Below are 17,626 nucleotides of genomic sequence, written 5' to 3'. Positions count from 1 at the left end.
TGTAATGCCTCTTCTGGGCATGTGCTGCACTCAGTGCGGGGGCGTGCTGAGCTGAAAGTAAAGTGCTGTTTCCCACCCAACCCCCTGCAACATGTGCAAGCAGCCTATATGATCAAATAAACAAGTTTAGTCACTTGGGTTTGAAAATTGGACCTTAAAACTTCAAAAGCAAAGATTCCTGTGGACTATGTCTCCACAGAATTTTTTAGTTCCTTCTCTGTTATTACCTCATCACCTTTTGTAGCTTCTGATCTTGAGATAGTGGTTACTGTTGAAAAGCTGGACTTCTCTCTCAATCGTTTCACTGTGTCAAATGTCTGGGAATAGAGACTTAAGCGTTAAAGAATAAATTGAGACCCCCACTACATCTGCTACACAGGCAAGACTGAAAGCTCATCATAGGATTTAATATATTTTGATAATTTGGGGTTGGTAAAAACTGTAGTAATAACCTAGGAAAGAAAACGCCTCTATTGAGGCAATAAAGGATCCCTACACCACTAATGTACCTCCAGCTGAGATCTGGAGAACTCCTTCAGGTGTGAGAATATAGCCAGCTCCTCTGATCTACTAAGACCTTGGGCCTTTGTACGACTGCTAACAAGTAGTAATGGTTGTGATGATTGCATAAGGACATCTACCCAACAGGAAACAGATGGAGACTGCCACATTTCACACAGCTCACTGAGACGCCATCACACAGAAATACCTCTCAGTCACTACTGCTATGTGGATGATTTAAACTGTGGTGGCCAACCTGCAGCATGAATGCCACAAGTGGCGTGGGTAGCTTCCATGTGTGGGACATGGCATAACAGGAAAGGGAAAAGCAGCATAGCAAGTGATAGGGCCAGAAGCAGAAAGCAAATTAGGAAATCAGACAGGTAGCACAGGGCTAAACGCAGAAAGCACAGGAGAAGATCAGACAGGGAGCAAAGGGCAAGAACCAGAAAGCAGAGTAGTATACTGGATTGAGGCAGGGGATCAGTGTGGCACTCAGGACAGAAGGGTGCAAGGCTAATCTGTGGCACACCTGCTAAAAAGCCTGGCCTCCACTGATTTAAATCATCCAATGCTCAACCTGGAAGGCTTTCCAGTCTATGATCAATTCCCAAATTGTATCTTTATATTTTCATTTGGTTCAATATTTTTTAAATGACTAGAAATCTCAGAATTCTTTATGTTAAACCTTCTAAACTTAATTTACCTACTATTTTAAAGCTCTGCTGTGAATTTTAACACATTAATTTTCCACGGTAGCCATTTAATTTGGGAAGACTTATTGCAATTTTGAAAAAAAAACTGCACACCTTCCACTACACTTGAGGTTTTAAAGCAAACAGCCCATAAAGACTTGCCAATTTTACTAATATAAAAAGATTTTAACCAAGCTTCTCTTTTTACCACTTTACACTGTAGAAAATATCTTGAATAACAAAGTTGTTCATATAAATAACATGGTTATTGAGCATTAATAATGCCACTACTGGATATTATTTACACAAAAATCTGACTTAAAATATTTTACATAGCAGCACTGGGCCTAATACTTGTCCTCACAAATTTTCAGCAACTAATAATGAGCTTTTCAACAGAGTAAGCTGTTCAAGATATTGCAGGTGTGAACGCTATCTAGTGGATTAGCTACAGCAGCCATTAAAACAATTTTAATGGTATTCTGAATTATTAAAACCAGATCACACTTGCCTTCTTCCTTTTTTACCTGCAGTATCCAGTTGATCATGTCCTTCTGTGCTTCTAACTGAGGAATTCCTTTCAGCTTTTCCAGAAGCATCACTATGTTCACAGCATTCAAGGCTGAGCTTCCCATTCCTTTACAGAAGAAGAAAATGTCAACTTGCAGAAATACCAACTAACTTCTCCACACATCTGCAGCTGTGAACAGGCTTTAATATACTGGCAAAACTAATATTACACATTTACAGTTTTGCCTTCAGTTTTTCCCTCAATTCAGGACAGATACAATATAATCTTCGTTTCTGGTGCATCAAATACAGATAACACTAATTTAGATTTCTTTCAGAAGCAAAAAAGTGCAGACAAAACAAACCTGGCTGCCAGCTCTATGCTCCAGGGCTTCTGTTTTTATAACTCAGAAACTTAGACTTTATATATTGCAATTGTGTGTGCCCTTTTCTGTCATAATATGTAGTCATCATTCCAATTTTCCTGATCACAAAACAAGTGCAAGCTATTTATTTTTAAAATACCATTCATATTTGCATGTTCATCCCTTCTTAAGAAATTATTTCATTCCCCTTCTCTGCTTCCTAATAACCTTATGAAGAAGCAGACACTTAACCGTCTTCAATCAGCTGGCAGCAGGATCACTTCAACATCCCTCTTTAAGCAGAAGCAAATACCTATTCCGAATCTCACTTCCCTACTCCTGTTTTGGAGCAGTATTCTAGCAGACTCAAGCTTTGTTTATTTTCATCAAAGAATTAAGAAACTAAGAATAAATCCTTCCTGACCAGGATGGCTTAATTTTTCCTTAGAAGTTAGTGCTGACCTTATAGAATAAAGTTAGCTTAATTTATTCTCCTCTCCAAAGGTAAAAAACATACTTGATGCTTTGTGATAGAAGTCAAAGGTCACTTCTTCCTCTGGAGCCTTCCCTAGCTGCTGTTTCTCTTCCAGCAAGCCCAGAGAAAGGAGATGAAGTACCTGGAAAAGATGAAAATGAAATCTCAATTGCTACTGGGCTGCTGCAAAATTGGAACATATTGATAAAACTAGCAGACACAAAGGAGTACATCACAAAATATTCTGATAAAATAGTTAGCATCAAAAAGTGCAAAACACACTTAAAAAACACGGTAACTGTGCCAGTATCTCTAACAAGATATATTGTTGATAAATTCTTTAAATTTAACCAATTCTCATGTATTTCGCATCAGCCATGTATGAGTTGCTGATATGAGTCTACCCATATCAACTAGCAACTATCAGATAAAGTAATAAAGTAAATTATGCATCCCTCTAATGGTGGGAACCCTAGAGCAGCGTTTTTCAACCTGTGGGTCGTAAGACTATTTCAAAGGATCACAAGCTGCAGCAGGGCAGAGGGGTGACAGGAAGGCACCTGCCCCTTTCAGTGGGGGAGCAGGGGAGAGCTGCATAGCCAAACTGGTGGCACTGGGGCTGGAAGATGCTGCTTTGTGGGGGGGAGAGGGGCCATGACCAGGCTGTATGGCACAGCGTGCCCAGACCAGGGCAGGGGGGGTGGCAGCAGCGCGGCGGCAGCAGGGGGAAAGGAGTCACAGGCCTCTCTTCCCTCTGGTCTGTGCAGTGGCCAGACACTCCACTGCAACCCACATGAGCCAGAGTCACCACAACCACTGCATTCTGGCCTGAGAAGAACAGGGGCAGGTAGGGGGCCCTCTAGCAGTGCTAGGGGGAGGGCAGCCAGGGGGCTGCAGGGCAGGAGGGACACTAGCATGGCCACAGGGGTGTGAGTTAGGACAGGCCATGGATCTTTGCAAATAGGTCCTGGTAAGGAAAAGTTGAGAAAGACTGTGCTAGAGCAGTGTTTCTCAACTAGTGAGACATGAAGGTTGTGGGATGTAAGGTACAAAAGGTTGAGAACCACTGTGCTAGAGGACAGAAAAAAGCAGGTGCTGATAGTAGATAGCTGGGTTTGTGATGTCTAGAAGGACCACATGGTGACTTGGCCAGCCAGGTGCAAAAGCAGTGGACTTTAAGAGGGGTGTTAATAGACTGCTATCGGGTGCTAGGGAAGAGCTAGTCCATGCACGTACCAATGACACAGGGAAGTGTAGGAGAGAGGTCCTGGAAACTAAATTTTAGGCAGGAGGTTAAAGTCAAGGGCCTCCACAGTAGCATTTTCTGAAATGATTCCAGTTCCATGTGCAGGGCCAGAAAAACAGGTGGAGCTCCCACGTCTCAATGTGCCAAAGAGAAAATGGTATAGGGAGAAGGAGTTTAGGTCTATCAAGAAAGAGGAACCTTTTGGGAAGGAAGAGTCTGCACAGAAAGGATGGGCTCCAACTGAACCAGAATAAAACTAGACTGCTGGCACTAAACAGATATTTTTCTGTAGCGCTTGGGCCACGTTTGTAAACTACAGATTCCTTGCATGCCTGTACATTCACATTTTGTAATGCTACAAATGTAACAGCTGTCTGCATCCATCCCGAGGGACAATTCAAATTAAACTATGTAATTAAGGACTTGTTTCTGATATTGTTAATTGCTACTGTAAATTGCATTTAAATTTTATAAGAGAGGAGGCATATCATTAGAAACACATCATTGGTCAACATAGTTTTTAAAACAGGCTTTTGGGGCAAAAAGGATACCATATTTGTAAAAGTAAAAATTAATATCCTGTTTGAATATTCATAATCACACAAGAATGTTTTTGATACCAACAGTTAATACAGAAAGCATTTCATGGGGAAAATAAAAATGCTAGACGTACCATTTGGATCATAGCTTCTGTCCATAAGTGGGTCTCCAGTTCTACTGCTCTTTGAAGGATGGTCCTGAGGATATGCATCATGACATCACAGTTCATAATTTTTACCACATTACTGAATGCAGGGCTGAATTCTGGAGGAGGCGGAGGTGGTAATGCTAGAAAAGACCCATACACAGATATCTTAGTAACTTTTTAATCTCTCCCAAAAACTGAAGGCAAGTGGAGAAAACAAATGCAGTGCTACTTACTGAAAAAGAGAAACAGTGTAATTCAGTTGGTGATCAAGTTTCCCCTACTTACCTGGATTTGTGAGTACTCCTCTAAATCATGTATTTTTACAGTAATTCATCTCAAATTTTATGAAATGCACTAGGAGTCTGTCTACGTTGCTTTTCTGACGAGCCCAGGAGCAATGCCTAGAATCACACCCAGCCCTGCAGCCGCATGTACCAAAACCCAGAAATTAGGCAAGACAGCTGGTTTCACATGGTCCTGAGCCACATGCCCAGGTACCTGCTATCAGGCACGGTCTTAAGCATGCTTCTGGGCAGCACTGGGCAGAACCAAGTAATTATGCTTCTCAGAGGTGGTCCTGGGCTTGTCATAGAGGCAGCAAAGACATGTGCAAGGGCAGCCTTGAACATGCCAATAGAAAAATACATCTTACCTCTGAGACATGGTGGGTGAACCAATATTTTTTTAAATTAAATGGCCTAAATATATGAAATCCAGCTTCTGAAAGGCCATTAGTTAAACATTTTGACTATAAAAAGTCCCATAAAACCATACAGCAGGCAACATATACAGCTAACAAATAAATAAATACTTAAGTAAGTCACTGAAAACCCTCAAGACGGGCAGCCATTTGCTCATGAAATAGCACCAGCCATTTGCCAAATCCCACTGATTTCAATTAAAGGTACTACTTGGGTCTATTTAAGCATGCTAGTAAATTTGTGGGGGAAAAGCCTACTCTATTTTTCCCACCTTTTTAGTATTGGTTACACTGTAACTTGGAGCACAAGCTCAGCCACTTATCAGCTCACTGCTCTATATTAAGGGAGGTTAAACTGCTCTTCTGGGCACTTTGCCTATTAGAGGAACCTCGAAACTGCCAGGACCTACCCTGCTTTAGGGGGACCAAAAACACAGATTATCACATTGGTTGAAAGACCAGATGGATTAACTACTTACCCCACATGCTTAACAGTTTTCTGATCGTCAAATGTCTCCCATATTGATTTACACTATGTTTTTCTGTACCCTGGCTAAAGTGTGGGCCCTTTGAGAGGTAAAATGTTGTCAAATGCATAAAAACAAACAAACTGGAAAAAAGTAATGCCCACCTGCCCTTGCCACCAGCCTGATTTTCCCATTACAGTGATTTTGGAAATTAACTTGCCACTGAAGGATGCACAAAATTTACAAAGAATGCAATTCCTAAGTTTGCTGTATCCCTTCAAACCACACTGGGTAGGTCTACACATGCACTGTAGGGGTGTGTGAAACAGGCCATATTCAATTTGGATTCAGCCTGAATCAGGGACAGCGACTCGATTAGTTGATTCAGATCACTATCCTGATTCGATTCAGTTGAATCCGAATCTGAAGATTTGATACTGATTCGGAGAATCAGCTATTCGGCCATAGACGCATCTTTAAATGTTTTTTCTTCTACATACCTCAAGGTACCAGGCATAACTTGTGAACACTGCAATGCTGGGGTAGCACAGGAGCGCGGGGGGCTCCCCTTGCATGCTCGGCGGCAAACAAGGAAGTGGACCAGAAGTATTTCTGGTCCACATCAGGGTCTGCTGCCAACTGCACTGGGGGGCCCCCCGGTACCCTCCAGCTCAGGATCAGCTGTAGGGGAACCCCAGGTGCTCCCTCCGTCCCCAGGAAGCACCAGCTGCCAAGCGGGAGGGGGCCAGCACGCTCTCCGGCAGACCCGGAAGTGGACTGGAAGTGCTTCTGGTCCACTTCTGGGTCTGCTACCAAGTGTGCTGGGGAGCCCCCTGTGCTCCTGTGGGACACTCCATCCGCCCCAGCATCCCAGCACTCATGAGCTGCCTTGAGGTATGTAGAAAAAACATTTAAAACTCTGTCTATGTCTGAATCATCAAATCTTTCCAAATCTCCCCGATTTGGAGGGGTTAAAGGATCTACTGATTCAATTTGGATTCGGAGATTTGGCCACCGAATCAGACCGAATCGAATCAGTGACCAAAGCTTCGCACAGCCCTAGTGTACTGGACTGTGCAGTAATAACGGTGCAATCCTGATGCGCGTGGGTTTTTTCCCATGCTACTGCACAATAACGTTGGTGTCAGGGTTTGGGCCCGCCAACACTACATCGCGGTAGGAATGAGCTATGGCAACATAGTATCGCATGTAGATGAGCCCACTGTAATTCTTCCCCCCTCCAAGTCAGTACTTCTCAGTAGAAGGGATCCTAAAATACATCACAAGCATGACTTGGAAATAATTTCCTCTGCATCTGATACAGAATAGAAAAATGCAGTGCTGTTGAAGAGCACACAACAATAAAGTACAGTTTAAAACAGAGGTGTCAAATATATGGCCTGCAGGCTGGATCCAGCCCATGGTGCTGTTTTATTTGGCCCACAAGGCTACTGGAAATTGGGGGGTATGACAAATGTATGGTCTGCCGCTGAATTTGGGGCCCCCAGGACATAGCCATCAGTGGCAAGTGGGTTACACAGTCTTCACTTGTCTGGTGGTTACTTGATCCACCATCGCTGATGGACCCACTGTAGCTGCCACTGGCCCTGCAGATCTAGCCTGCATGGAGCCCTGTGGCCTAGATCTGGGTCCTGGTTTGGGCCCAGGGTGAGTTTCACATCTCTGGATTAAAGAATAATATTATCCACCTGAATGCACAGAGGCAAGGAGGAATGTGAAGATCTCAGTCATAAATTAATTAGAAATTATCAAGTGCACTCCAATACTCTTCAATTAATGTTTGTAACCTGAATAGCAATGACTGAGGCAAAAAGGAGGTTAAGTAAGCAAAGAGAAGATAGTTTGAAAGTTTTCTAAGTTCTTGCTATACAGAGTCTGTGACTTTATTTATTTATTACCAGGGATCCAAGTTTTCCATTCCCCATGGAAAAACACTAATTGTCATTTTAAGGGGAAAAATACAGATTTTCTCCTCTAAAGGAGAAAAACACAAGAAATGACAGGTTTCCTCTCATAAACTGGTAGAGTTCCAGCTTGCAAGGGCCGGGGGGGCAGAGATCAGGAGGAGGGTGATCAGGAAGGGAGCATCACATGCATGTGTGTGCAAACACATGCATGTGTCAGCCAGGTAGCATGGAGAGCAGCTCTTGCAGCTCCCAGCAGGTAAGTCTGTTGGTGGGGGAAAAGGGGGTGGAACTGAGGCCCCCACAGTGAGGGAGGGAGTTGGACAGGGCTGGGGGTGCTGTCTGGCTGGGGCAGTGCATGGGGCCTGGGATCTGGGTGGGAATGCACAGCTGCAGGGCCCAGCTGGGGAGCAGGACAGAGCTGTCTGGGGGCCTGCAGGGGGGCTGGCTCCCCACCACTGCATGTACTCTTGGGGGGGGAGCATGGGGCACATGCCCCCCCAAATTAGTGTGTGGGGCAGGGGAGATGCAGGCTGGCAGCTGCAGGCTCAGGGCTCCCCACCCTGCCGCCCTGCCCCTGCGGGTCTCCACAGCCCAGCAGGCGGATCCCAGCACGGCAGGGCAGAGAGACTTAGTTCTGCCACTGGGAGCCTCACATCGCCACAGCATGTTACCCCCTGCCTGCCCAGCAACAAGGGTGGTGGCACAAAGTTGTGCCTCCCGTTGCTGCCGGGCCACCAGGGAGTGCCTTGCCATGGCCGCTTGGGGCTCCTGGTAGCAGCATGATACCTCTTCGCCCCAGGGTCTTGCCTGCTGGGCAGTGGAGACCCCCAGGGGAAGGGCTACAAGGTGGGAAGCCCTGAGCCTGCAGCCACCAGGCCACATCTGTCTCCCTCCCCCACCCCCCATTGGGGGGGAGGGGTGCTGCTGCCAAGGTCTGCTACCAGGTCCACTAGGGGGCTGCAGACCCGGGTCCCTGGCCCCATAACCCTGACAGCTGGGGGTGTCCTGCAGCAGGGCTGGGGAGGGGGCAGGAGGCCATGGGTTGTGAGTGAGGGGCACTGGCAGGGCCAACGGGCTGTGGGTTGGTGTGAGGGGAACCAGGAGGGGATAGAGGGCTGCAGGTTGAGAGTGAGGGGAACCAGTAGGACTGGGGGATGGGAGGCTGTGGGTGGGGAGTAAGGGGCACTGGCAGGGCCAGGAGGCTGTGGGTGGGGAGTGAGAGGTAATGGCATGGGCAGGGCACCAGCATATCAGGGCTGCTCATCACCACAAAGCAGTGGGGGAAGACAGCCACAGGTGGACTTCCACTCTGATTTTCCATGATAAAAAACCCAAAATCAAATTCCTAAATTTATAGGTATTTATAATTGTATTATGGTGACTGAGGCACTGGTAGGCTTCTAAATTGTAAATATATCAATAAAACATTGTGTTCAACTGATTATAGAGATAGATATAGAAATAGATATAGTGACATTTCATTTAACAATGGAAAAATGTGAATTTTAGGTTTTTTAATCAGAGAATTTGCCCTTTTTAGACAGAAAACCAGGATCTCTGTTTATTAGACATAAATGCCACCAGTCCTAACGCAGGCTCAAGGAAGCATGCAGTAACGGAACAAAACCCCTTACAAAAGAACAGAGACTATTAAAATAAAATGTTAAATAACTTCCTTCCCTCTCCCCCGCTCCAAACAATATCTCAGCTTAGCTTTGCTTGCTAAATGCCTGCCAAAATAGGGAAGGTCTTACAGAACTTCCAGAAGATGTCCAGGCTCAGGTTCTGACAGGCCTTAGGGGGAGCTGAGGAGTGACAACCAATAATGACCTCCCGTGTTTTCATCAAGCGAGTCTGGCACATTTATGGTACTTGCAGTAGGAGGTTTCTTTTGACTGACCTCAGAGAGCACAATGGGGCATAAGACAGAAGGCAGCCCCTTAGGCTGTAGAGCCCAGATCATTTAGGGACTTACAGGTCAGTAACAGCACTTTGAATTGTTTCCAGAAAACTACTGGAAGCTACTGCAATTACAAAGTACTGGAGTTATGTGCCCCTGGTAATACATCCCCATCAGAAGGCACACCACTGCACTCTGCAACAGCTGCAGTGTCCAGACAGATGTCAAGGGCAGCACCAGGTAAAGTGCTCTACAGTAGTCTAAGCCTGATGTTATAAAAGGTGTAGATGACAATGGCCAGACCCAAATCTTTTTAGAAAGCAGATTTTATGGCGCTTTAAACTGCAGTTCTCCACAGCATATCTACAAATGGTGGCAGCAGGCAGTACAACCATCTGTACATGGCAACAAAGTCTTAGTTTTATTCCAAAGGAACCAACTACTAGGAAGAAAAGTTACTTTTGTCCCTTTCATCTGCTGAGACTATTAGGAAGGCCCTGTAATTTTGGTATCAAGTTTTATGCTTTGCCATTTGTCCCTAAGAAATTAAACTGAAAACCCTCTAATCTGCTTATTTTGTAACCAAATAAATAATCACCAAAAATATACCAAGTGGTAACTAATTATGGCAATACATATCTGGATCACATTCAAATTTGTGACACTGAACTCAGGACAATTAAGTCCTCTCCCAAAGCTTCTCTGTGGTCAGCATTACAGCTATAGTAAAGTAAATCACTATACTCCTTTAGTCATCTATCCAAACTTTTACCTTCATCTCTGTTTTCTTGTTTTCTTCTCTTCTTCTGTGTATGTTCAGCCTGTAAGAAAAGCGACCCAAGTTACCATACCAGTAGCACTGGAGAATTATTGTTGTGAATGCAACAGGGTGTGGCGATGTGGGCATCTCCACCAGCCACAACAAGCTCCCCACCTGCCTCTGGGCACACCACCTGCCTGTCCCTCCCGCCACACCTTGTTGGTAATTAATAAGTTGCTAATTAAGGTGGGAGGCTGCCTGTTGTTGCACCCTGATGTTAAGAGGGGTGTCCACGGCTCTGTACCTCCCCTACACCGCAGCCCAAGCCTCGCAGATGGTATTTCAGGCAGTTAGTTGGACCCTCACCTTCGCCCATTAGCTGTGGGCCCCAACCGTGGGGACCTTCAGCTTCCATAAGCCCTGGCCCAGTTTCAGGCCCAGTTGGGACCCTGAGCTCCTTTGCTCATTGTGGGTGTCCCTCATGGTGGGCCCTTGGCCCTTTTGACCCTTAGGTCCTGGCCCCAGCATTGACCAGTCGAGACCCTCAGTGGGGTCTTTGCTTCCTGCCTGCACTTCCTGGAGTGGGGTTCCCCCATTCCCAGCTCAGGTGCTCCAGGGAGCATGCCTGGCCCTATGGGGTCTCTCCGCAACTGGCTCAGGCGCTTCCTGAAGATTACCTGACCTACACTTCTTCCTTGGATCTTATTCCCTATACACACACCACGACTGGTGCTCCAGGGTCTCGCAGGGGACTCTCACTCCCCACCTTAAGCAGCAGGTGATTGTGCTTGGCCTCAGATGTCATTTCTAACCTACCCGAAGGTGAGGGCTGGGGTTAAGGTGCCCTTACTCGCCTTTCACCGGGGGGATCACTGGCCTGGCATTTCCTGGGGGCTCCCGCGCCACTGAGAGCCCCACCAGGCCACCCACTTCCGGCAGGCAGGGTGAAGTTTTAGGTCATGCTCAGGACCAGAAGCCTCCAAGCCATCCCCTACAGCTCCTCCCTTACCTCCAGGATGATACCAGCAGCCTTGCAGCCAGGCAATTTGCTGCTGCCTCCTCTGCCAGCAGGGAACTGATCCGGTTATAAAGGCAGCCAGGGCTTTAAAATGGCTGCCGCCATCAGGCACCTGCTGGCAGCTTGGCTCAGTGCCCTGCCACACCCCGCACTAGACTAAACAAATGTAGTAAGATACAGTAATATCCCCTCACTGTGAGTTTCACATTGCCTACCTTGCTGTGTTGGGTTTTGGTGTAATGATAAAAGAACATATTGAACTCCTTCAAACATTCATCCTTCAGCTCATAAACTCCATGGCCTGACACCCCTGGTTTCCTAAAAAAACATTTTCCATGGACAGATTAACATATCAATGCTTATTTAGATTAAAACAAACAGGTAATTCAATTTGTTTCCTAAGGAAACGCTAATAGTAAAGCAGAACATAGACCTAGCTCTACACATCTCATTTTAATGCCGTACCAGATTTTAAATTTTCAGAAGTCAAGGCTTTAAACTAGAATTTCAGGTGTTTGACTTGCACTGTATTATCTCTAGCTCCTTTTCAACTTAGGCACTAATAAATATAATGCATGAAGATGTCTCTCATTGGAAAAGCATCTGGTGAATCCCACACTACTCTCAAAACAAAGTTTCTAGCTATATCCAAGAATCCCTTTGCTTACATGGAAATGGAACAAGTCACCAGCAACTTAGAATGAATGGAAATTCAAGCAGTTGAAGTTACAAGGTGTTATTTTTTGACAAAATTACAATGAACCAAAACTGGTTCAAACATCCATTTATAATAGGTGATTTTTAAGCAGCAGGCAAACTAAGATTTCAGGGAAGCTGAAGTGGGGTGGGAGGTATGGGAACTGGGTTAAGTGTTAAATTTAAAGCCAACTTATTTCTGATAATGAAGCAAGTTAGTTAGAAAAAAAAAAAAAACTGTCTAAACCAGGGATGCTCAACTCCTGGCATGTGAAGTCATGTCATCTGGCCCACGAGGCTTCTCAAGGGTCCAGAAATTTGGTGGTGGGGGAGTGGTAGCGCCTCCTGGATTGGGTGCCAGATCCCAGTACACAGAGCTGGGCAGGGGCAGCACCAGGCCCCAGGACAGAATCCCAGCACATGGGGGCAGCATGGGGCCCCAGGGCCCAACTCTAGTGTGGAGGGCTGACAGAGGGTGGGTATCAGGCTTTCAGGGCCCAATCCTGGAACATGGGCAGGATGGTACCAGGCCCCAGGGCCCAATCCCAGCACATGGGGATTAATCCAGCCTGTGGTCTGGCTCTGCACCACTCAACTCGCCCACAGGGCCAAAAGCTTGAGCAACACTGGTCCAAAAGAAACATCAGAGGAGATTTGGTACTTAATTACTGCTAAAAATTAAATAAATCTTTGAAAATGTTCCCCATTAGCATTGAGACTCCTGGAGTCCTAAGAGTCTTCAAAGTGAATTTGAAGGGAAAAAAAAGTCAATACTTCTCATCATCTGCTTTACTTTTCTATGAACAATTGAAGACAAATGTGTTTCAAGCCAACAAAATAAGTATTTAACAAGAGTTTGTGTAGGATGATAGACAGGCTAAAGACTGTCGCATGACTTTTCACTATTGTTATTCATAAAGTAATATTCGGAGCTTACTTAAAAACGGCGACTTTGTCAATTACGTTCTCCAAGCCAGTTTCATTGTTTTCCTGTTAAAATATTTAACGTGGAATATATTTTTATTCATACAAATATATTTAAGTATTGCTATATTTTAAAATAAGGGCTAAAATGGGAGTTCATTAAGTACAGATATGCCACATTTTAATAGCAGATTTCCTATAAGCCTATACTTCCTGTAATAAAAACCACTCAAACTGATATTCATTTTTATATCTATATAGTAATGTACCATATTTACTCAAATCCTTGATGGCAGGGGGAGGGGGAGGCAAGTGCCAGAGTGCACAGAGAGAAGCAAGCAGTGGGGGGGAACAGGCAGCAGGGGGCAAGGGACAGAGGGCAGGCCACTTGACTCCCCCACTACCTGCCCCCCTGCTACTGTTTTCCCAGCTGCAGCGGTTGTAGGGATGATTAATTTAAGATGACCTTCCAATAGCTAGATTTTATAAAAGGAAAATTATAACAAATGTCTACATTTTCCATGCATAGAATCAAATTATTGGGGAGGTTGTCTTAAGTCCAAAGTCATCTTGGATTTGGGAAAACAGTAATAAAAATCCACAACAGTTTTCATGATAAGCCACAAAAACTGATCAAGATAAATTCCCTATTTAATCTGCCAATTAATGTACTTTGTCCATGTTCATCCAAAATGCAAATGTTCAAATTACCTGATTGGTAAAGGAAAGGAAAAAGAAAACTGTATCGTCCTTTGTATCAAAAATTTAAAACATTTCCCAATATAGGTTATAAAGACGCCTTTATCCACTAAACTACTGCCAGGTATAACATGAGCTTTCACAGACAACAACCTACTTTGTTAAATGCTATGAATGGACTGGGAGAAAGAAAAGTTGCCTACAGCAGAGAAAGCGACAGGAGGAGGGGACACTGCTAAGAAAGGTAAAAAGTAGCTTGATTAGAGCAAATCAGATGAATACGGCAGTTAAGCCTGGAGAGACACTGGAGTTAAAAATAGTCCAGGCAATGGGATAAGAATCCATAGTTCCTGTTAATATTGCTGTTAACACAATCTAGTCCGTAGATGAATTTCTTTTCCCATACTTTTGCATTCAAGGTTTGGGGTTTTTTTAAGGTTTGCTTTTTTTTGTTTAAAGAGACCTACTCTAAGGTCTGTGATGGAATGCTCAGGGAGGTTAAAGTGTTCTCGCACGGGCTTTTGTACATTTCTGGAACTGATAACATGTCAGTGTTCATCCTTTCTTTTATATAGGGTGTGCCCTGTCTGGCCAACATAGCCAGTAGAGGTGCTCTGTAAACAGATGACAAAGTATATGATGTTGGTGGAGAGGAAACTAGGCTGCATTGACAAACTTCCTGCAAATTGCTTTTCTCTCAGTTATACCTGTTCAATTTCTTTCAATGGATTTGCTAAGTATAATTGATAAGACACTCAAAAGCAATTCTACTGATGAGGCACAAAATAAAATAAAAATCTTCCTCTCCCTCTTTTCACTGCACTGGTTTTGTGCATGCTGCAAAAGAATAAATATAAAGCATCTCCCACTGAAAATAGCTCCTATCACTGTAAGTACATGTAAATATTCTGCTTCCTATTTAAGGAAATTCCATCTTTATACAATACTTTTTAAATCAGAGAAACTTCAAGAATAATACTACTAGTGCTATTAGAATAACTGGTCTTGCATATGCTAGCGTACAACAGCTTGGTTGCAAGGCGCCAGTTTGAAGGACACGCAGATAACTGAAGTACTTCATTTCAGTAACTTCAAAGCCAATATTAGTAGTTTCCACCAAAAGTAAAACACTTTCACCTAAAGTGACTAGAGGTTGAAGGGAAAGAAAAATGAATGAAGCAAAACAGAACTTACATTCTCAGGCAAAGATTTAGCAATAGCACTGTGAGCCATTGGTTCAATACAAAGCAGATGAATGATTTCTCTCATAACAACATCTTCTTTTGATACATCACTTACTCCAGGTACATACCTTTCCCCTGCCAGGACAGATTAAAAGGAAGAAAAAGGAAAACAAAGATCAGAATACAACTCTGAATCACTCGTCCTGACCATACTACTGCTTGGATATTTTATGAGACCAAACTGCATCCTTCAAAGATATAGCACAGAAATATATAAAGGGAAGATGGGAGGAAACTTTTTTTGTTGTTTTTAAATGATCAAATATTAAAAGTTTGTCTGGCCAATCCTCTTAACTACTTTCACAGAACAACACTGTCAGTGAATTCTAGAAATCTGCTAAATTACACAAAACCAAAATATAAGATATTTCCAAAATGTAAAATCAGATCTTGTTTTTACTATAAACCAAATTTCTTACCTACAACATAGATGAGAACCTGCAGCATCTCCTCTATTAATGTATTACACTGCTTAATCAAATCCTGTGGGAATTAAATGATACAGTAAACATAATGATAATAATTTTTTAAAAGATTGGAAATCCCAAGAACAATGCAGTTAAATGGGAAACCTAGGCCTCATGCTACCTTATGATACTCTGGTTAAATAGAAAACTGCTCTCCAATTTGAAGCATTACAGAACAGGAGAGACTGCCTGTACTATTACTGCAGAGAAATTTCTTTCAATATACTGCAAAATGAATATGGGAAGAAGGCTTATAAACTAGGAAAATGGTATCCTGAGGTAAATAAATATCCATTGCAACCACAAGGAATGTCAGAAGAATCCAGGAAAACCCCATTCAACTAAAAATATAAGCATACACCTTAAGGGTTAAAACAATGTTGAGGAAAACAAAATATTCCTGGTTTTCAGAAGACAATTTATAAAACAATAGTAATGGCAGCCATGCCAGCTCTAATACAAATAAGAATCCTATTTGGTAAATACTGAAAATAAAGAAGGATGTGAACCAAAGTCACCTTGAAGAAGGACTGAACTAAATCAAACAGATCACTGTTCCTTGTTAGATCTTATGCCACTTGCGTGTTACCATTCTATGAATCACATGGTAACTAATAAACAATGTGAACAGCAAGGCACAGAAAACAGCAAAATATGTTCTTTTTGAAGAGGTATGAGTACAGATATAAATCACTAAGTACTGAATCTTTTGTTGATCTGCACATTACTATTTTAGCGTGGCCTTAAAACTACAGTGAAAAAAACATAGTAACTACAGTTTCCCCATTTATGTTTCCAAGAAGAATTTATAAAAAGGTCCCTGATACTCACCTGGTCTTTAGTGGGCATGATCTTCCTGAAGGCGTCAGCAAGTTCATATCTCTGAAGCATCATCAAAAGGAAATGATTCGGATCCATAAGAGATGCACCAATCTGACAGATATCAGGAATATCAGAGTCAGCATCTAAATTCCTCTCTAAGGCATGAAAGCTAATCTCTCCTCCAAGATTGCTTTTAAATATGACGCAGCTAATAAATTCAGAAGGTGAATGCTTTAAAACATGCAGGATACAGAATTTAATGTTATAAATGGTTTCAATTGGAAAAAATGATCCATACACAAATTATATAAGAAAGAAGAAAGAAAAAGTATGTGCACGTCTTAGCATTTCTAGAAATGTCAGCTCCCTTTCAAGAATTAATAGGCCTTAAAGCCACATCCAAAAACAGAAGAGAAGTGAGTGAAAGATCCTCTTTAAAACCACTGATAAGTGTATGAATTTCAACTGTTATAGAGAGATTCTGTGTTTGGGGCAAAGGGGGAGAGGGATACAAGAAAAAAGGAAAGAAAAAACCCTATAACATGGCAGCTTAGAAGAATAACTGGACTATCTCTGCAACTGATACTATCTAGATATAGGGACACTTTAAAAGTTTGTGTTAATATGTTACACCATTGGCAGAAAATCAAGACAAAGCTCTAACAAATTTTCATGAGACAATTTAAAAAGTGCTTTGTGTTACTTGATGTCAGCAGTAATGTAAAAGATCTCTACCTGCAGCATAATGATGTCTTTATCATACATCTCTTCTCTACATTTAACATCCTGGTAATAGAACACCTAGGTAGAAACAAGGGGCATGAAAAATACACAGAGGATTTCACTAGAAAAGCTCAGTATTTAGTTAAGAAATTCCCTGAGCAAGCTACTTTTTACATAAAGACTTTTAAATGTTTTGTTCCTATTAATCTAAAATGGTGCACACATTCCTGAGATAGGCAAGAGATTTGGCACCTGCATTTGAGTTAGTATATGAGAAAACCACTTTTGATGACATTCCTACTTTGGAGCAAACAAACTTTTCCAAGAGGCTTTAGCATTTAACTAAAGTTACTTCACTTTGAAGACAGGCTCAGTTTGCCTTTAGCAGTAGATTAATGTGTTCATTCTTATTTCTTGACACAAAGTTATCTGTGTTTCGACAGTTCATGAGACTGTTGCATTATAAGGACGACTTTAGAGCTGGAGGGAAGTTCTTGATTCTCTAGTTTAATTAACCAATCACCAAAGCCCTCAAAAGCTACAGAATATTCTGAGCTAGATAAGTGAAAATCTTAAAATTTTAAGTGAAAATCTCAGAACGCTTAAGTTGTTTGGGGGCTATATGAATCAAGATTTCTTTGTGATAGAATGTTCTATTTTTACAAAGATGTTTATTTCATGCCTTTACAGTATAAGAGAGCCTTGCCATACATTATACTATCTCAGTTCAGACACTAGGAGAATAACACGATCAAGTGGATTCTGACTACAGGACTAGCAACCAAGAACTCCAAATTC

The 17,626-nt window shown here is 42.8% G+C and overlaps 1 protein-coding gene across 6 annotated transcripts in view; it reads right to left on the bottom strand.

Annotated features, from left to right (window-relative positions):
• The window catches only part of UBR1 (ubiquitin protein ligase E3 component n-recognin 1), a 132,818-nt gene that overhangs the window by 58,153 nt on the left and 57,039 nt on the right, over window positions 1–17,626 (bottom strand). For all 6 annotated transcript variants that reach the window (XR_009460180.1, XM_059722944.1, XM_019496516.2 and 3 more), the window contains exons 18-28: window positions 16,841–16,906; window positions 16,115–16,216; window positions 15,236–15,299; window positions 14,767–14,891; window positions 12,887–12,939; window positions 11,469–11,571; window positions 10,248–10,296; window positions 4,466–4,620; window positions 2,589–2,688; window positions 1,724–1,833; window positions 228–317 (exon numbers count right to left, since the gene is read on the bottom strand). Coding sequence is in view for 5 of the 6 variants with exons in the window: in XM_059722944.1 (XP_059578927.1) it covers window positions 228–317; window positions 1,724–1,833; window positions 2,589–2,688; window positions 4,466–4,620; window positions 10,248–10,296; window positions 11,469–11,571; window positions 12,887–12,939; window positions 14,767–14,891; window positions 15,236–15,299; window positions 16,115–16,216; window positions 16,841–16,906 (1,017 nt within the window). In the remaining variant the exon portion in view is untranslated. The remainder of the gene's footprint in view (window positions 1–227; window positions 318–1,723; window positions 1,834–2,588; window positions 2,689–4,465; window positions 4,621–10,247; window positions 10,297–11,468; window positions 11,572–12,886; window positions 12,940–14,766; window positions 14,892–15,235; window positions 15,300–16,114; window positions 16,217–16,840; window positions 16,907–17,626) is intronic.

This window comes from Alligator mississippiensis, chromosome 2, assembly GCF_030867095.1.
Source record: "Alligator mississippiensis isolate rAllMis1 chromosome 2, rAllMis1, whole genome shotgun sequence".
Classification (NCBI taxonomy): Eukaryota; Metazoa; Chordata; order Crocodylia; family Alligatoridae; genus Alligator; species Alligator mississippiensis.
This window is presented reverse-complemented; position numbering and strand designations above follow the sequence as displayed.